The 21713-nt window shown below is 37.0% G+C and overlaps 1 protein-coding gene across 13 annotated transcripts in view; it reads left to right on the plus strand.

Moving 5' to 3' along the window:
• LOC149239801 (uncharacterized) overlaps positions 1-12222 on the plus strand; it is a 150512-nt gene extending 138290 nt beyond the window's left edge. For all 13 annotated transcript variants that reach the window (XM_089367203.1, XM_089367204.1, XM_089367202.1 and 10 more), the window contains 4 exons: positions 11048-11172; positions 11364-11450; positions 11544-11636; positions 11809-12222. In XM_089367203.1, the coding sequence (XP_089223329.1) occupies positions 11125-11172; positions 11364-11450; positions 11544-11636; positions 11809-12006 (426 nt within the window). In that variant the 5' untranslated portion in view covers positions 11048-11124 and the 3' untranslated portion in view covers positions 12007-12222. The remainder of the gene's footprint in view (positions 1-11047; positions 11173-11363; positions 11451-11543; positions 11637-11808) is intronic.
• Positions 12223-21713: the final 9491 nt, after the last annotated feature.

The raw sequence follows: 21713 nt of genomic DNA on the forward strand, positions 1-21713 counted from the left end.
AAGAAGATTGGTTCACGGGTTAAGAACCTGTATGCTCTTGAGGTTCAAGATGCATGCAAAGCCTTGAGCAGCAAGGCAACTGATGGAGACTTGGTGGTTGAGAGGGAGCGTATATTACCTCTCAACATGCAGAGCCAGAAGAAGTCTCTAACGATTGTGGAGGAGCCACGATTGGTGCAGCAGCTTCAGGAGGTTGTGGAGGAGCCACAACAAGGAAAGCTGAAAGGAGATCGAGTAGAGACATCTACTCATCCAGAGACCTCCAGTAGGGGGAAACTTCAAGCCAGGTGGGCTGAGGGATCGCATGCAGCCATACCTCCAGGTAGGAGGTGGGGTGATGTGGATTGATTGTCCCAAGGAGGAGGGGCAGGATCCTTGAGGTACCCAACCTCTTGGATGAGACCTTGCTACGGGAGCCCCGATGTGTAGTAGCAGGAACTGACTGATTGGGTAGAGACAGATGCGGATGGAGCGGCAGAGAGAGCGACAGTGGAGGGAATCCCAGGACAGCGCATAGCTAGCAGGCTGCAGCAATGCGAGAGGCACAAGTGTTTTGCATAGTGCTAGGTGGCACAGAGAGGTGCAATGGTGCGAGATGCATGGAGATGTTGCAGTAGCGCAGATGTCAGGGAGGGAGCACTTGTCAGCAGCAGGTAGAGCTTCAGCATCAGAGGGTGTTTCTATCCCAACAGGGAGGTCAGTTGGGAGGTGCAATGCAGATGCAATGCTGGGAGATAGAACCAGCAACAGCACGGATGCAGTCAGAGATCAAAGTGACAGAGGCTAGAGTAGTCAGATACTGAAGAGCACAGAGATGCAGAGTTTCAGTCGACAGAGGCAATAGCAGTCAGAGACTTTGATGATAGAGCAAGTGGACCAGCCAGATGTGTTGCATGGAGAACATTCCAGAGTTACAGGATCGGGTTTTAGAGGAAGCATTTCTTGTTGAGAGGGAGTGTTGAAAAGTGTGCAACAAGAAATGCTTGTTGAGAATACAACAAGATGATGGAGCTTAGTGAAAAGAGTCGCCTTCACTAAGTGGGCCCGCAGGCTATTTTTGGCGCAAGTCTATTTTTAGACATATGGATCATGTCTATGTTTATGGATGATTGATCAAGTTGGGAAAAATAGATGGACTTCTATTTTTGATGAAAGTGTGAGTGATCACAGTGTGAGTGATCAAAGTCTATTTTTAGACTGGCTGTCAAAAATAGAAAAGTCAAATATTATTATCTCACAATAATATTTGGACTATAAACTTGATCTTATTCTCTTGGAGCACTTCAGTTTGAGCTACAGAGGTGGCACATGCAGCTGTCAGAAGGAAATACACTTTTCTTATGAGTCAGTTGAGTTGTTGCATGCATGACTTCAGTTAGAACTCAAGTGAGTTGAGTTTAGTGGACTGGAGGTACAGTTGATGGAGTTGTGTTCAGTTTGACTTAGTTAAACTAGTTGTAGTTAGTCTAACTGCAGATAGACTAATGATGAGTTGTTAAACTAATTATTAACTCATAATACAACTAAAGAATACATCAGTTAACTCAATTGCATGTCAGTGCATGTTCAGTTCAACAGGGACAAGTGGTAGAGAATCAGATTGCTATCAGTTGTGACTATAGTTGTGCATCAGATCTTGCACAATCAAGGGATTGAGTATGCCAATGAGTTTTCTCACGTATTTGGCCCACATTTTAGCCTTTGCTCACGTCCACAAAGAGTGAGTGACTATTTTGCAGGTGAAAATCGAGTTTGGTGAGCCATTCTCATCAGTTCTTGAGCAGGTATTGAGCAGTGGAGGCAGGCAAGCATCGGGGGAGATTTGGAGATCAGATCTGAGCTGTATTGTGTGTAACAGGTGGAGCTGGTACTGGATTGCTTGTGATAAGCATTGTACTTTGTAATGTTACATGATTCAATCAATATAATATACAGATAGTGTGGGGTTTTTAGCGAGATGCTTTCCCCGGGATACATACTGTGTTAATGAGTTTGATTGATGCTTCTATGTGTGCCTGTGAATGTTTCTGCTTCTGTAAATTGATGATCAACGTAGAGGAGATTATGTATTATACATGTTCCGCTTATAATTGTATGATCAGGATAATCTCTGTGAATATGTGTTAAATTATTCAAAATTTCTACAATAAGGCGCGCAACTACCTACTCAACCAAAAATTGCTTCACAGAGACTGCAGGCAGCGAGAAAGGATGCTACTTTTCTCGGGCATACGATCTCGCAAGGTTACTTTGCCATTACAAATGTGCACTCTGCTATAGTTATGGCTAAAACATTTGCATCCAGGGTGATGGGATTTGGATTCACTAAAATGGCGAAATCTTCGAGATTTAAAGTGAAAAATTTGAGTACCGGGTTTAGTGGTTCTCAGCATGAACATGAGTCTAAACCAGCAACTCAGCGAGAGGATGGAGCTGCCAGAAATAAAGTCACTAGCTAGACAGAGCATGAAAAAACAATCAGAGGGAAGCCAGAGTGAATCCAAGGTCAAAATAGGCTCAGAAACTGGAGGGCTTTCTGCAATAACCAATTGCAAACAACAAGAAGTAGAATGGAATAAAGTCATGAGAATGTGGGAGGCCCATTTGGAGGGACACATTAGGTTATCCAATGAACAGATGACAGTTCTGAATGCCGATTCAAGAGGGGGAATATGTGTTTCTTACAGGCTGTTGAGTGGGTTAATGGGCCAGATTGTTGATTTTGTTAGGGATGATATGCAGTTGAGAGCTATTAGTCCAACAGGGTTCTGGCCAAAGGTGAGATTTCTATATGGGGTCGAAAGGATTATCACATCAGAATCCTGACATGTTTATGAAGGTGAAGTGAAAGTGGCTACCCGAACACAGGTGCCATTAATTTTAGGATGGACTATTACTGTGCACAAGTGCCAAGGGATGACATTGGAAAGGTTGGAGACAAATCTTCAAGCATTTGATTATGGCATGGGATATGTAGCTCTTTCCCGCGTGAAGAGTTTAGATCGGCTGAGGTTTACAAGATTTAAACCATCTAAGATCAAAGCACACCCAAAGGTGCTTGATTTCTATCAGAAACTTACCAGCAGTGGGGGGCTACATCGATGATAAAGAAACGAAACGAATCCCCTGCCCAGACTTCACAGTTTTGGTGACATTATTAGCCTTCACACATCTCCAGTAATTTGACTTGGGTTTCAATATTTATTTGTGATAGGGAGATGGTAGTATTATAGGAGCTATCTACTTGAATCTGGTTGAACATCCTACTGTATATCGATCTCAATTTGACAGAGAAGTTGTTTTCTTAAAACCTGAGAAGTACATTAATGACTGAGTTATCAAGAAGATAAACTTTTGCAATCTGGTAATGTTATTATGGATTTTGGTTCGATGTTCAAACACTATGTTAAAGATATATATCAGTTATAATTAATCTTAGAGCATTAAGTTTCTAGTCCAACGATCAGAAAGTAGGAAGGCAGGAATGTTACTGTCCCCTATTTTTGGTTATATGCGAGAGTATTTGATATTATGTTACATTTTGTTTACATAGGCGTATGGCATTGTCACTAGACCTGATTATTGCACCGTATTAACTAATTACCACACCTTATTATTGCATCATATTAACTTATTTTTCATAAATATACAAGGTAGAACGACTTTTTTCGGAGGAAAAAAACACTGATTTTATTATAAAATAAAAACCAGTACATGTGCATTGTATCTTCATGCAATTAGCAGAAATTAGTTCACTATGTAATAATTGCCATATATGTCATTTGTCAAAACTATGAAACAGAAATCCCCTTCAAATATCATTGATTTTTATATTCTCTCTTCTGATATGCATAATAAGTTTCTAAGATTATCTATCCATATACTTTCATTAGCATATATTTGTGTTGTCTGAAAATACCAAAAAACATAAAGGGTATGTTGCTCTGACCAAAAGTGTCACGGAAGGTTGAGCAGTCCCTCATCCCATGTAGTGTTGTCCACTGTGTATCTGTATTTCATGATTCCATAGGGCTCTCCAATGTAATCATTTGACAATTTATCTACCCCATGTTGACTTCTATATAGATGTGAGTGATAGTATATACTGTGAATGATCCCAATATGTGCTTGATCCTCTTTATCCAACCAGATAGTATGAGGATCAAAATCTGAATGTCCCATAATTCCATGACCTGATTTTGCCTAACTGTTCTTGTATGGGCTAATGTCGGTACGGTTTACCATTCTCTCTGTCTTCTATCTCAAAGCAAATTTCTAAGAGAGAGTGATTAAGAGAGTGCCCTGTATTACAATGACTCCAATAAATGAATTCCCATAAGCAATTGGAGCAGACCTTCTAAGACATGGTGAAAATGTTGGTGACTCATGAACATGGAGTTACGCCTTTACCAAACACTTCACAAACTCAAAATAAACAATGTGAATGTTGTTATTTGAAAACACCTGTTATGATTTTTGACAAACGTGAAAAGCATCTTCATCAATATATCAATTAGAATTGGTAATATAGAATAGACTAATTACCCCAATTTTTTTGTCTGTTGCACCATGATCTTGGGGTTGAGATTTGAGATTTGTCATTGCTATAATGATGACCCAGTTTCAAATCCCAACAATCATAGAGCCATGGAAATTGATAGGTAACATTCATTCAAAACATGTTTATCCCTTTGTATATTGGTAACCATAAGGTCCAATAGCATTATGAATCTAAATCAAATAACGAGGTCCAAAGTCATCAAATGTCGGGTTATCCATTGTTGGCAGGGTGCCAATAAGCATTACCACTCTCTGTTTATGTATGTGTGACTATGAGGTAGTATGTTGATTATGAGGTATGTAGCTTTATGATTCCATGTCTAGGAAATTACTTTCATTCATTCAGGAAGAGACCGTCTAATAGCATTATGAATCTAAATCAAACAACGAGGTCCAAAGTCATCAACTGTCAGGTTATCCATTGTTGGCATGGTGCCAATAAGCATTACCACTCTGTTTATGTATGTGTGACTATGATACAGTAAGTAGTTTTATCGTTGTTCATGTATGTGTGATTACAAGGTATGTAGCGTTATGATTCCATGTCTAGGAAATAACTTTATTTCATTCAGGAAGAGACCGGTCCAAAGTCATCAAATGTCAGGTTATCCATTGTTGGCATGGTGTCAATAAGCATTACCACTCTGTTTATGTATGTGTGACTATGAGGTAGTATGTAGCTTTATGGTTGTTCATGTATGTGTCATTATGAGGTGTGTAGCTTTATGATTCCATGTCTAGTTAGGAAATTACTTTCCTTCCCTCAGGAAGGAGGTCTGTGCCAATTTTGTGACTATGAGGTAGTATGTAGCTTTATGGTTGTTCATGTATGCATGATTATGAGGTATGTAGCTTTATGATTCCATGTCTAATTAGAAATTTCTTTCATTCACTCAGGAAGGAGGTCTTTGTCAATTTTGTGACACTATGAGGTAGTATGTAGCTTTATGGTTGTTCATGTATGTGTGATTATGAGGTATGTAGCTTTATGATTCCATGTCTAGTTAGGAAATTTCTTTCATTCACTCAGGAAGGAGGTCTCTGTCAATTTTGTGACTATAAGGTATTATGTAGCTTTATGGTTGTTCATGTATGTGTGATTATGAGGTATGTAGCTTTATGATTCCATGTCTAGTTAGGAAATTTCTTTCATTCACTCAAGATGGAGGTCTCTGTCAATTTTGTGACTATGAGTTAGTACGTAGCTTTATGGTTGTTCATGTATGTGTGATTATGAGGTATGTAGCTTTATGATTCCATGTCTAGTTATGAAAGCATGCATTTTTTACTATAAATATCCAGCAAGACCTGGTACAAAGCATAAAATAACACACATTTGTGCTGGAAGCCCTGGTTTTGTAGCAGAACTGAATTCATTCATTGGAAAGAAACAAAATGAAAATTAATAAAGTAGCTGCTGTCACAATTCAGTCCGTCCTTATTTGTATCTTGAGAAAAGAATTGGAGGTGCAGTTGGGATTTTAATGGATGGATATCTTCTCTGAGAAACTTTCCCATCAATTTGACTCTTCTTTTGAGATCCATAATTACAGAAACAACGAACCTCTACATCATAATAGTAATGCTCATTGCATCAACCCAAGAAAGAGATTAACAATTTTCCATTGAGGACACCTGTATTGGGTATTTACAAGGAAGAAGAAACATAATTATAATAAATCAGATATCTTTATCACTCACACACAACACACCAACACCATCAAAAGTTAGCCTGAGGTTGTTGATGCCCAAAAGAGACACACTTCCATTTCAGAAGATTGTAGCCCTGAAAGATTTTCAACCTTTTCAAGCCTTCAATTCCACACTGGTAACATCAGATGAGATCCCAATTTCAGCATTGAAGAAGAAATTTCAAGCCATGTGACAAGATCTTCACACTTAAAGACAAAGGGAAAGCCAGAAGGCTACTGTACATCTCATCTAAGCTCTGTGCATTTTCTTCAGACTCTCATATACAGCTGTAATTGGCAGCAACCTCATATGAGGCCCAATTTTTCAATGGTAAATATGCTGCTCACCCCAAGAGGGGTATTAGGGATCATAAGAAACCTTGTGGGTAGTAATGGATCTCTGTGAGGAACTTTTGGCACAATGAATTCATTGCACCCAAAAGTAGAGAGTCCCTAAAAAAGGCCAAACCACATGTTGTTTTTCCTTAGAGCTCACATAATCTTCTTGTCTTCTAAACCACCAAATAAAATTGAAATTAAAATTGAGCTTCCAATGCTCTGATCTAACAATCAACTCAATCCATCAGAGAGCAGCAACCTCAAAAATACTCTCCAAATGGGGTCTCCACACACCGACGCGGCTCATCCTCCTACTATGCCTACCAGACCTGCTGCTCTCATGGTGGGCCTTCTCAGAAAACACATCTGCCAAATAATGCTCAGAGATTACAAGCTTTGTGATCGACCCACATTTCTTGATCCAGATTGAAGCACCATCCCCTTTTTTAGACTCACTTGGATTTGCATCTCCATCTGGGGCAACAGCAGATGCAGATTGTTCCCTTCTGCCCCTCCTACTTGACGCCCTTTTGCTTGATGAAGGGCATCTCCCTCTCTCCTAGTGTATATCTACTCCTATTTTTCTAGACCACCTATTTTTCTCTCCATAGTACACAACCCTATGTTTGACGAAATGCCTGAGAAGATTTCACTACCTTTTCTTTGTTCTAAGGCAATGAAATCTTCTCAGGCATTTCGTCAAACATTTCGTCAGTATATATATGAAAAATAAGTTATATGATGCAATAATAAGGTGTGGTAATTAGTTAATATGATGCAATAATCAGGTCTGGTGAGAATGCCATACGCCTATGTAAACAAAATGTAACATAATATCAAATACTCTCGCATATAACCAAAAATAGGGGACAGTAACATTTCTGCCTTCCTACTTTCTGATCGTTGGACTAGAAACTTAATACTATAAGATTAATTATAACTGATATATATCTTTAACATAGTGTTTGAACATCGAACCAAAATCCATAATAACATTACCAGATTGCAAAAGTTTATCTTCTTGATAACTCAGTCATTACTGTACTTCTCAGGTTTTAAGAAAACAACTTCTCTGTCAAATTGAGATCGATATACAGTAGGATGTTCAACCAGATTCAAGTAGATAGCTTCTATAATACTACCATCTCCCTATCACAAATAAATATTGAAACCCAAGTCAAATTACTGGAGATGTGTGAAGGCTAATAATTTCACCAAAACTGTGAAGTCTGGGTAGGGGATTCATTTCGTTTCTTTATCATCGATGTAGGCCCCCACTGTTGGTAAGTTTCTGATAGAAATCAAGCACCTTTGGGTGTGCTTTGATCTTAGATGGTTTAAATCTTGTAAACCTCGGCCGATCTAAACTCTTCACGCGGGAAAGAGCTACATATCCCATGTCATAATCAAATGCCTGAAGATTTGTCTCCAACCTCTCCAATGTCATCCCTTGGCACTTGTGCACAGTAATAGTCCATCCTAAAATTAATGGCACTTGTGTTCGGTTAGCCACTTTCACTTCACCTTCATAAACATGCCAGGATTCTGATGTGATAATCCTTTCGACCCCATATAGAAATCTCACCTTTGGCCAGAAACCTGTTGGACTAATAGCTCTCAACTGCATATCATCCCTAACAAAATCAACAATCTGGCCCATTAACCCACTCAACAGCCTGTAAGAAACACATATTCCCCTCTTGAAACGGCATTCATAACTGTCATCTGTTCATTGGATAACCTAATGTGTCCCTCCGAATGGGCCTCCCACATTCTCATGACTTTATTCCATTCTACTTCTTGTTGTTTGCAATTGGTTATTGCAGAAAGCCCTCCAGTTTCTGAGCCTATTTTGACCTTGGATTCACTCTGGCTTCCCTCTGATTGTTTTTCCGTGCTCTGTCTAGCTAGTGACTTTGTTTCTGGCAGCTCCATCCTCTCGCTGAGTTGCTGGGTTAGACTCATGTTCATGCTGAGAACCACTAAACCCGGTACCTAATTTTTCACTTCAAATCTCGAAGATTTCGCCATTTCAGTGAATCCAAACCCCATCACCCTGGATGCAAATGTTTTAGCCATAACTGTAGCAGAGTGCACATTTGTAACCCCAAACGTTGAGCACGCAACTGATTCCTACAACGTAGAAATCATAGGGCAGAAAGCGGAGCCGGTTTTCCAAAATGATCTGGTTACCTGGTGAACTGCAAGGGATGCTGGGTCAAATTGGTGAGGGAGCAGAAGGCGGGTTGTTTCCAAATTCAAATTCCACTTCCAGGCGGGAAGACGCTATGGAAATCAGAATGTATGTTAGAACCTGTCAGTGTTCGACGGTGGCCGAGCTGGCGGAGATTGCTAAGGGTGGTGGAGCTGGGCGGAGCGGAGAAATTGCCGGTGGCCAGAGTCGGAGATTTTTCTGGGCAGTACCGGAAACCGGGCCATTCTACCGCCTAGGTAGACTACTCCATTTTGTTTGTGTTGTCACTGCCTTGTTTGGTTATTGGTATCAATTCTACTTTGGTACTGCATTTAGATACTTCAAGCTACATCATTTCCACATAAGATTGATAGGAATTCGACTATGTAGTGATTATAAAAAACACTGCTGTTTATCTATCCTATTTTAGTACTACCACACAACTTGCAATTGTGCTAAACATAAAATACGAAATAGTTAAAATTTTGATCCATTTTTTGCTTTTGTAAGAAAACAATAGTTTATTTTAACTAGTGTTCCATGAGGATGTGTCCCCTATGGTGGGGTGCACGTATCCACGCTTCCCACACACCTAGGATGGGAAGATGCTCAGGGACACGTTTCCCCACGCCCCCTTTTAGGGAGACACAGGGAGACGTAGGGGGAAACGTTTCCCTACTGTGGGGATGTGTTTCCCCAAAAGGGGTGCTTCTGGGCAGCTCCCCTAAAAAAGGGCTAGGTGCTCCCCCTTAATTTTGCTTGAAACAATAATTTATGAGTGGGAAAGCTCAACATTCAACCCTAGGGCCCTATTAATTGACTTAGGATGTTTGAGAGTGGTTCTGACCTCATTTTATTTCATATGGAGAAAGTAAATTTCAGATTCCACTCAAAATGCATCAGACATAACAATTTTTAGGATTTCAGGAATGAGCGAATTGCGATGTTTCCATTGGGCTCTATTATATATAAGGGTTTGGAACTACCATTTAATCAAGAGCACCAAGCCCAAAAGCACCCCTTTTGAGGGGGGCCATGTTCTGCTTAATTTTTTTTCTAGTAACTGTTGTAATATAGAAATTAAAAAAATTTATAAAACAACCATAAAAAAATTAAAATTAAAAAGAACAACACATAACAAATATCAAAACCTAAACTAATTTGCAATCTCTAACTCACTCATTCGAGTTACCAAGGTTATGTCTACTCAGCTTGCTGCGCAACACTATTTGACTTACCAGTTAACTGTTGCACCTCCTCCATGGCACTCCTAAAATGCTCATTGGCCATTTTTAATCGTCAATTTTAAATTTCGAGTCTTGACTTTAGATATGGATGACCTTAGACTGATTCTTTGACTTTCACTCTTTACTTTTTTTGAGTTTGAGTTATATCAATTTACTATTCCAATCTTCACGCTTAAGTATCTACTATAGTCTATTTTGGTTAATACTAATTAGATTCTAGAATCATGAATTTAAATTTTAAATCAATTTAGAATCTAGAATGATGAATGATGAATTTAATTTTTAAATCAATTTAGATTCTAGAATGTTGAATAATGAATGATGAATATGGATCAATCTAGTTCATTATTGAATCTCGTGGTGTATGAATGAATGATGTATGTATTAGTATGAATGATGAGTATGGATCAGTGTATTTCATTATTTAATTCAATCATGTACGGATCAATGTATTTATGCTTTCATTATTGAATATATATATATATATATATATATATATATATATATTAAAAAAATTATATACCCCCATATCCCCCTGCCCCCTAATTTTACCTAAAATTTGAGGGTACTCTCACACGCCCCCCTTGTGCATCACCCCAGACATGCATCTCCCTATCCCGGAGTCTTGGTGGAACATTAGAATTAACTTGCCAACATAGAAGGGTTGAAAATATAGTATGACTTCATATTGAAATATGAACATGCCCTTCAAATTTGATGCCAGGTTGAAGAAGTATTTTGAAGTGTGTTCTAGTGTTTGCCTTTTAGAAAATGTTAATCTTTTTTCAAGTTTTCTTTTCAGTTCTTATAACTGATTTGTTTGTTTTACTTTAGTGGTTTATTTATAATAGTTAAAAAGGCTTACGAGATTTAATGGAAACCTTTTATACCCACACCAGATATGCCAAAAATACCTTAGACGTGTGAATGCCAATTTTGATGCACCGTTCATATTGTGCAGTTGTGATGTTTTTTGTTAACGATTGTGCTGAATAGCTTTGTGTCGAATGATGCAGGTACCTTCAAGACAATTTATACCACATACGGGAATCACATGAGATGGATCTAGATTTGAAGATATAATTCTTCAAACATGTTAACTAATGCATTCAACTGTCCAATGTTCTTAGGTAGCGGTCTTGTAAGATTTCTTCTGACAATATCTGGTAACAAGAGTATTATTGTAATCATTAAAATGTTATAAATAAGATATATGAAATAAAAATTTAGGTATTGAATTTTTCATTAAACATTATTTAGAATGTATTAATACTTATAAGTATCTTAGACATGTATTTGTGTGAAAATAAATTGAATTGGTTTATGTTTAAGGACAAGGCATCCAAGGCGAGGTTAACCAAGACAAAAGTCACTCATCGTAGTGGCCAGAAAGGTTTAAAAGCACTGATAACAACCTTTGTAAGTATATTAAACATGTGATATTTTTTTAATAAATTTTGTACTAGAAGAAAGTCATTGTTATCTAATTTCTCCCTATTTACTGATTGATAGGAACTAAAATATGGAAGACCTCCAAATCATTTAGAAAAGGAGGTGCTGCAGCAAAAGAGATGGGTTGAATTTGTTGTTTGGATGGACTCTATGGTATGTAATCTTAGTTGGATTTCCAATATACTTTTAAACCATATTTGCATTTTTTTTTTTAGTACTATTAGATATTATATCTTACCTCATTTTATGTTTAACATTGTATAACAAAAACATGTGTTGTGTTATGTAATTAATACTAACATGTAATATTGATTTTTTTTGTCAGAATGCTATAGGTAATGATTGCCAAGACGATGATCCAAATTATGTTCAACATATATCAGGAGATGATGAGGATGAGGATGAGGATGATGGTGGTGAAGGAGGAGATGATGATGATAGTTGCGGTGTTAGTGATGATGTGGATCAGAGTAATGAGGATGGTCAAGATGATCATGAGGATGATCTTGGTGGTGGTAGCTAGGCATGCACATGCATTGTTTTTTATGAAGAAATTATTGTGTAGAATGACATTGTTATGTTTAGATGGGTGTTGTGAATTTACCCTATATCAATGAGACATTTTGATTTTGTAATCATACGATGAGTTTGATTTATGTATGTTGTTAATTTATCATAGAATAACGATATTCATGAAATATTTTGATTTGTTAATCATATTTGAATTTTACTTGTTTTGATTAAAAATAATACTGATTTTATTAGTATTATGTTGCTATTTTATACATGTTTTGAAAATTGTTAATGACACATTGTTATTTTTTTGGATGGATGTTGTCAATTTCTCTTAAATTTCTTTACAAATGATTTTGAATTGTGATATCTGCTTTAATGATATTTAGAAACTATCATATATTTCACTATGAATCTATAAAGGGGGTCATATATGTAAAGAAAATATACTCTATAAGAGAAGTCAAATGCGGATGTAACCATGGATGCAAAATTGAAATTAAAATTGGATGTTAAACTAGGAATTAATACAAAATGCAAACAATTGACATACAAAGTGTTTTAAATTAGAAGTGAAAAATTGTGCAATAGTTGACACAAAGAAGGGAACAAAACATGGCATACAAAAGGATATCAAATTGGGCAAAAACAATGACACATAAATGGGCACCAAATTAGATGCAAAAAAAGACAACTAGATGTAAAATAAGATGCAAAGTTGAGCGTTAAAAAGAAGCAAAAAACGTTACAAATTAATATGCCAAATGATGATGCAAATAATGGTGTAAATTTGAGATGCAAACTTGGGTGCAAAAAAGGAAAAAAAAAAAAGATGTAAGAAAAGACATAAAACAAGATGCAAAATGGGGCTGAAAAAAGGTGAAACCAAGGATGCCATATTGGATGTAAAAAATGATTCCTAATCACATGCAAATTTAGGCTCGAACTCAGACACAAAATTATATGCAAATGTGGACACAAAATGAGGCAAAAAAAGATGCAAATCTGGATGGTGAAAACGATGTAAAACTAGACACCAAAAAAATGCAAAATTGGATGAAAAAGTCGGTGTAAATAATGGTGCAACATTGGACACAAGTAGACACAAAAAAATGATGCAAAAAGGGGCATAAAATAGCTTAAAATTGGATGCAAAACTTGGTGCAAAAACAAATACAAAAGTAGACGTAAAAAATGGCTCTAAATTGAATGTACCATTAGACACAAAATAAGATGCAAAGGTGGACACAACACATGACTCAACATAAGATGCAAATATAAATGCAAATTTGGATGCTCAAAATGATGTAACATTAGATGCAAGAGATGGTGTTAAAAATGATGCAAAATTGGATGAAACAAATGACGCAAAATATGGTGCAAAATGAGATGGGAAAAATGGAGACAAATCAAACGTAAATGTGGATGTAAAAAATGGTCCAAAAAAAGATGCAAAAATGGGCACAAAAATGGATGCAAAATTTGGTGCTAAATCAAATTCAACACATGGTGCAAAGATAGGCACCAAAGCTGGTGCAAAAATAGAAGCAAAAACTAGTGTAAGACTAGATACAAAACCTGGCGTAAGACTAGATGCAAAAACTGACACAAAATGGATGCATAAAAAGACGTTAAATTGGATTCAAAATACAGTGTAAACTTGATGCAAATGATGGTGCAAAAATGGAAGCAAAGAATGACACAAAATAGGAAGCAAAAGAGAATGAAAAATAGATGCAAAAAATGACACAAAACTAGAAGCAAAACCTGTCATAAAATAAGATGCAAATCTTGGTTCAAAATTTGATGCAAAAAATGATGCATAGTTTGTGTAAAAAATGATGCAAAATCTAGCGTGAAAAAGGATGCAAAATCAGGTGCAAAAAAGGACGCTTTAAAAATTGTACAATAGAGACAGATTTAGCGCCAGGTTGCTCATCACAATTACAAAAAAAATGCACTAAATTATGGCGCTAAATCTGGCGCAAATCGCTGGTTTTGTTGTAGTGTGTGGAGGCACTATCTTCTTGGAAAGAGGTTTGTATTGATGAGTGATCACAGTGGGTTGAGATAGCTATTTGACCAATCGAATATGAATTCCATGCAAGCTAGATGGTTGTCCATGATCAATGAGTTTGAATTTGAGATCAGGTACATCAAGAGTAAAGAGAACATGGTTGCATATGCTCTTAGCAAGTAGATACAGGTAAATCACATTGCAATTATGAGTTATTATGGGACAAACTCACATGATGGTATTTTACAAGCAGGTCAGCGGGATGACATGTATAGAGAGATTATGCAAAAATTATGGTGGAGTACATGTACATGTACATGTAGTGGTACATGTATAGGTAGTGGTACAAGTACAAATACAAGTGCACAAGAGATGACTATCATCTCTCAGCAGATGGCTTGATCAGATTTAGGGATAAGAGATATGTGCTAGACAACAGTGAGCTCAAGAAGATTATCTCGAGGGAGTTTCATGCAAAACCGTATTCAGGTCACCTAGGATACCAAAAGACATTGAAAACAGTAAAGAAGTTTTATTATTTGTCAAATATGAAGAAGGACGTGGAAGAGTTTGTGGGTAGATGTTTGGATTGTTAGTAGGTAAAGGCAAAGTGTAGGCATCCAGGTGGAATACTATAGTCGATTTCGATTCCAGAATGGAAATAAGAGGCAATTTCTATGGATTTAATTACAAGTTTTCCAAGGAAATATAGACAACATGATTCCATCGTGGTTGTGGTGGAAGGGTTGACTAAGGCAACACACTTTATTCTAGTGAAGACTACATATTCAGCTAGTGATATGGCATAGGTGTTCATCGGAGATGTGGTCAGATTACATGGTGTTCTGAAGAATATTGTGTCAGACAGGGATGAAAAGTTCACTTCCAAGTTTTGGAAGGAGTTGTTTGCAAGTTTAGGTATAGAGTTGGCCTTTAGTACAACTTATCATCTGCAGACAGATGGATAGATAGAGAGGGTCAATAGGATATTGGAGGACATGTTGAGGATGTATGTGATGCATCAGCAGAAGATATGGGAGGAGTACCTTCCGTTGGTTGAGTTAGCTTACAATAATGGTTACTAGGAAACACTAAGGATGAGACTATTTGAGGCATTGTATGTGCAAAGTTGTAATACTCCCATAAGTTGGAGTGACATGGTGAACACGGTATTGATTGGACCAACCATGTTAGCAGAAATGGAACAGGAAATGCAGGTAATCAAGAAGAATCTAAAGGCAACACAGAACACGCAGAAAATCTATGCAGATCGGAATAGGTTGTTTAGGGAATTTCAGGTTGGGGAACAAGTGTACTTGCACATCAAGCCAAAGAATAACTCCTTGCGAATTGGATCATGTCCCAGGCGCCTCAATTTTGTGAACCTTTTAATATTCTTGAAAGGATTGGTCCAATAGCCTATCGACTTGCACTGCTTATGACAATGAAAGTCCATGATGTTTTCCATGTGTCACTGCTTAAGAACTATGTTAAAGATGTTGACCATGCGATTGACTAGTCTATATTGCAGGTGGAGCCAGATGAAGAATTCCAGCTAGAACCTTAGTGTATATTGTAGAGAAAGGTGCTCATTCTCTGGAACTGAGCAATCGAGTAGGTTAAAGTGCAGTGGAAGGACTTTATGCCCGATGAAGCTACATAGGAGATGGCGATTCAGATGCGGGCTATGTATCCTTCTTTATTCATTGGTTGAGTGAATGTCCTTGATATATTTTTTGGTATATGTTTGATGTGATGTTTTGGTATATGTACATATGTATATGGATGTAAATACCACCATGAATTGTGATATAAAGCTCCAATAAGCGGTATGGGGTTCATGTCAGAATGATTGTTACGTTATTATGTTGTCATGTTGGTTTACTTCTCAGTAGGTTGATCATTGTAAATGCTACAACGAGATAAGTTATAAAGCTCCATGGGAATATGTTTTTCTTACAACAGTATTGTTGGTTGTAGGTGTGATTGAACACTCAGGAAAATGTTCCCCCAAGGGGGAGGGTTCTGTAATAGACCTGGTGAAAATCCCATGTAATAAAAGTTAATAAAAGAAAAATAATAACCATAATTATGAGACAATTATTCCTAGATGAATGTTGGGAAAAACATCTTAGTGTGGGTGATCATTTCAATTATTATGGCTAAAGAAATTGGCAAAGGAAATGACGAAGGTTTTAGAAAGGAAAAATGACATTTTGGAAATTTATTTATGAAAATAATGGAAATTAGGAGAAAAGGAAGGTAAAAGGTCACAGGTTGCATGTGAGGAGGAAAATGAAGGAAAATAATGGAAAATGAAAAAAATAGAGGCCACATTAATAAAAAGACTCATGAGGATCAATTCATAGCTTTTGGTTAGTTCAATTTTGGATTTCTCTCTCTATTCTCTCTCTCTTGTAGGTTTTAACCTTGTACAAAAATTACCTGCAAACGAATTCTTAAAAACAAAAAATATACAATGGCGAGAAATAAAAAATAAATGCACAAATATTTTCCCCTAGATCCCAAAACCGGGACTACCAGATTGAATTTTCATTATATTCCTTTCAATGTTAAAATGAATATATATATACACACACACACACATACATAGACATAGACACAGACACACAGAAAGACACACAAATATATACACAACGAAGCATTCATAAACACCAATCCATTAACCCTAGATTAGAACATAACCATACTTCCCTTGACCGTATCTACAAGATACCATGGGTAGAAAACCATCATGCCCAAAACCATGTGCAAAAACCATGCGAAAAACCATAGGTAGGTATGCCCACCTAATATAGGGTCTAATTTTTTTCTCGTGCCACTACCCTGGACCTCGTGCAAGGGGGCTACCACTCCCATGCAAACCCCCCAAAAGGGGGGGTTGGCCCCCCCCACCCCCCTCACCCGCTCCCCCCTTGTGACCCCCTATTGCACCCAGTGCAAAAAAGGGGGGGCTTCGCCCCCCCCTCTAACCTCCCTACTTCGCGCGTGGGGCTAGTCATGGAAAGAATATAACACATACCCAACATCTCTCACACTCTTGGAAACTTAGGTTTTTCTTGGATCACTTCAACATTAGATCAAGAAAGTAAAACAAGGCAAAGAGGAAGCAAAAGATCAAGCAAGATATAGGAGGATCAAGCAACTACATGGGTTTACTTGCAGGTATTGATTTTCATGTGTGATTCCCTTGCTAGATTTGGTATACATGGTTATGCATGTGTGTTCTCAATTATCTTGATGTCATAGGCATGGGTTTTTCCATGTGTGGTAGTGTTCTTTAGCCTTGCTTTGCCATTTCCAGATAGTCATGGTGTGATGGCGTTCTCATGTTTTGTTTGAGTTGGATTGTTGAATGGATTCGATGCTAAGTGAGTTGGATCTCTGAATGAAAGAACACATGGCCTAGTGATCCTTGAACCAGAATATTGATTGCGGTATAGCCATTGGCCTAGTGACCCCTGAACCAGATTGTGGGTTACAGTAAAACCAGGTATTGTGTGCCTCAGTTGTTATAGGAATCCTCTACCGGTGAATGGAGGGATATACGGTAAATCCTAGAGGTGGTTGGCCTTGATCAGGCCTAGGAATATTTGTCGATGAATGGCGGGATATATGGTAAATCCTGGAGGGTGGTGTCTCGATTATGGCATAGTGATCCCTGGATCAGACTGTGGATTATGGTAAAGCCTAGAGACTAGGAGATAGGAAAATTCCTCATGGGGTAGGTGGAGAAATCTGGTGGCATCCATGCTTGTTTATGGCCTAGTGATCTGGTGATGATTATGGTAAAGCCTGATTCTATTGATGAGGATGAGGTGGTTTAGCATTGGGAAGCCATGGTTGGTTCTTTTGGTTTGAGTCCCACATTCATGCTTGGAATATAGCACAGGGTGATTAGCTGAAGAGATATTTGGCTAAGCCAATCTATGGTCAGGTGGAACGTGGTAGTCCCATACTAGGTTGGCTTTTTCATTCATTAATAAGTGTTACTTTATTCGGTATTTTCAATGTAAAATTACTAGATTATATGTGGCATTTATGGCTATTGTATCATCATTATTTCCGTTGTTTACATGTTGGTTAGGAATATGTTTTATGACAATGAAAATGTATGGTTTTCAACATGTTTTTATTTGTAAATGATTAAGAAAATAATATATGACCTAATAGATGATAAGGCATCAATGCTTCTTAGCGATTGTTAGATAAGTATAAGACCCCAATGCTCAGATCTGCTATTATGACTTGTAGAATGCATATTTGTGACATGTTTGCCGAAATTCCTGTCATGGCTAGTAGGATTCTAGTCGAGTCTTTGTTCAACAATTTGCATTGGCATCATTGTATCTATGTTTTCTTTCATTTTTGTAAATTCCATGAAGTTTTGGGCAGTGATTGGGTCTTATCCTTGGAATTTAGCATTAAATCTCGAAGTCGTTGGCATAACATTGGTAGAAAAAGGCTATACTCACACTCAGGCAGGCTCATGGGAGCAACTGGGACCCTCAGTTGCTTGGAGGGTTTGGCAAGGGAGCGACTGGGGCTCTAGGTCCTTGAACTGCTGAGTTTCCTCAAGGGTTGGTCACCTGGAAAGAAGGGGTAGCTCCTGAAGATTCTGTAGGATGTGTGGATGGTCAATTTTGTTGTGTTTTTTTGGTTCCACTTCCTTAAGGTGACCTAGGAGGTTGAATCAGATCATAGTAGCCTCTCGTCACATGTTTACCCCGGTTGTGCAGTTACTTAGGTAGATGTGGGAGGAGAGTGTTACAAGAACCCTATGAGGAAGAGAATCAAGATATTGAGATTAGATAATGGAGGAGAATACACCTCCAAGAAACTCATTTCCTTCTGTAAAGAAGATGGAATTAAGAGGGAGCTAATAGTTCCCTATACTCCTCAAAAGAATGGAGTAGTTAAAAGAAAGAACAAATCTATTGAAGAGTCCATGAAGGCAATGATACATGATCAAGATGTACCAATTTTCTTGTGAGGAAAAGATACTATGACAACCATCTACCTCTTGAATAGAAGTCCTCATAAGATTCTAGAAGATAAGACCCCCAAAGAAGCATTCACAGGTCAGAAACCACAGGTTAATCATATGAGAACCTTTGGTTGTCTAGTGTTCATACATGTACCTAAGGATAAGACAAACAAGTTAGAGCCTTCTAGTAAGAATGGAATATTTTTTGGGTACAATGAATAATCAAAATCATATAGGAGCTATGTTCTAAGGTAACGATGGGTGGAAGTAAGTAGAGATGAGACTTTTAATGAAGATGTAGCTTATTAGAAATACAAAGAAGAGTGCTTGGACATTGAAGATGAAGAGAAAAAGCACGTGGCTCCAAAATAATAGGTTAAAAGTCCTCCTTTTTCCTCTAGTCATCTTGAATATCATGAAGATATGCCAGAAGGACCTTGTGATCTGTTGGATCCTATGGTTGTCCCAAAAAAGAGAAAAATACCATCTTGGTTAAAATCTACTTTGAAAGATGTAGAAGGAAACGCGGCTCCACAAGGCACCTTTAGGAAATCTAAGAGACCTAAAAGGTATTCTGGTTATGTAACTTTGAAGACTAAGTTGATTGGATCTGAAACTTCCAACCATAGAAAATTTTAGGGGCGAATGTTCGCCCTTTGGCGAAATTAAGGGGTTTTAAATTTTTAGTGGGCGAATATTTTGTATCATAGTACATTTTTACAAATCACCTCAAATAGCCCACCTTATTTTAAGGGAGAGGGTAAAAAAGTTAAATTTAGCCCTTGAAATTAGGAGTTACAACCTTCCATTCGCCCATTTTCAAGAATAGGTTTTATTTAAGTGAATCCATTCGCCCATTTTCAAGAAGGAGTTACAACCTTCCATTCGCCCATTTTCAAGAATAGGTTTTATTTAAGTGAATCCATTCGCCCATTTTCAAGAATAGGTTTTATTTAAGTGAATCATATGGGCCAAAGGCCCAAATACCATATTTATAAAAGAGGTATGGTAAATTAATAAAAATATAAATAAATGAGAGGTATGGTAATAAATAAAACATTTTTTATATTTACTCCATAAGTCACCTTATATACATGCAAGGGTGTAAACAAATAAAAATATAAGTAAAGTGGAGGTATGGTAAATAAATAAAACGTCTTTTTATACTTACTCAAAAAGTATGGTAAATAAATAAAAATATAAATAAACTAGACGCATGGTAAATAAATGAAACCTATTTTTATATTTAGTCCATAACCCTCGTTCTATTTATGAAGACTCAAGAAAGAGGTTTTATTTAAGTGAATCCTATGGGCCAAATACCATATTTGTAAAAGAGGTATGGTAAATTAATAAAAATATAAATAAACGAGGTATGGTAAAAAAATAAAACATTTTTTTTATATTTACTCCATAAGTCACCTACCCATGTTATTCACCTAGAATGTAGCCTATTTAAATGGGGGAATTAAACCAACATAGATCCATCTTTACTCTGGATCTACTAACCCCCGAGAGGTATCAAATATCGTGATATGCAAACTAGCATAGAGTGAAAATATATTTGATCCGGTCAAGAGTAAAAATGGATGTTGTAATTTAATGTATGTTAAACATTTTAGGTTGGTTAAAATAAAAAATAAAATAAAAATCAACTATTAATTTTATTAATTTTTATAAATTACTAATAGTAATTTTTAAGCTCCAGGTTTATGATAACCCATTGTATTGACCCATGGTAATACCATGGTATTCATGTGAGCATAGACTATTTAAAGGGGAAATTCTATCATCTTAGATCCATCTTAATTTTGGGTCTACCAAGTGCTCAGAGGGATAAATAGATTTCATCCCCCTAAGAGTGGTAGATGTGGAGTTAAGATGGATATAGGTTGGTTTTTATGATAATGAAGATATTAAATAGACTTAGGAAATTATATTGTAAAAACATCTTAAGGTGAATGGTTAAAGCATAGACATTGGACAAGTATATTTGTATACTTCTGTTTTAAACTGAAACAAATCCAGGGCTAAACAGAATGGATTGATTGCACTAGTCATCCTTCTATAACTTTCCAACATATGTTGGAGTAAACAAATAGTAATTTGGGTAATTTTTCTAATTGCAAACAGGAACATACTTGTGTATTGGCAGGGTGGTTACGAGGCCCTAGAAGTGATGAATTTGAATTTTTCTTGGTTTTATATATAGTATTAGGTTTTTTCTCATGCTTTCTGTGAATGGCACGGGTGAATTTTATCCTACACCCACTAGGTTATTGATATGTAATTTCGGTAATTTTGATTTCAAAAGATATTTTAAAGAAATGCAATGATTTCATTTGTGTATTCAATAAACACAAGATTTTATAATTGAGTAAAATATTCGCCATGTCTGGTGAGAGATTCGCCAAAAAATTATATATACATATCATATTATTGATAAATCGCCTTCCATTTTTCCTATATACCATGGAGATTCGCCCATTTATTATACATGCAAATTTAGGGGGGGTTCTTAAAATTTTCCCTGCTTCCAACTTCAAGGAAGCAACTACTTCATAAGTGTGGAAGGATGTAATGATGGAGGAATACCAGTCTATTATGAATAACAATGTTTGGGAAATTATTCCAAGACCTGAACTAAAGTGTGTGGTAACCTAAAAGTGGGTTTACAAGATCAAGCAGAAAT

The sequence above is a fragment of the Pinus tabuliformis genome, chromosome 8, assembly GCF_031772625.1.
Source record: "Pinus tabuliformis cultivar Carrire ecotype Pingquan chromosome 8, CPIR1, whole genome shotgun sequence".
NCBI lineage: Eukaryota > Viridiplantae > Streptophyta > Pinopsida > Pinales > Pinaceae > Pinus > Pinus tabuliformis.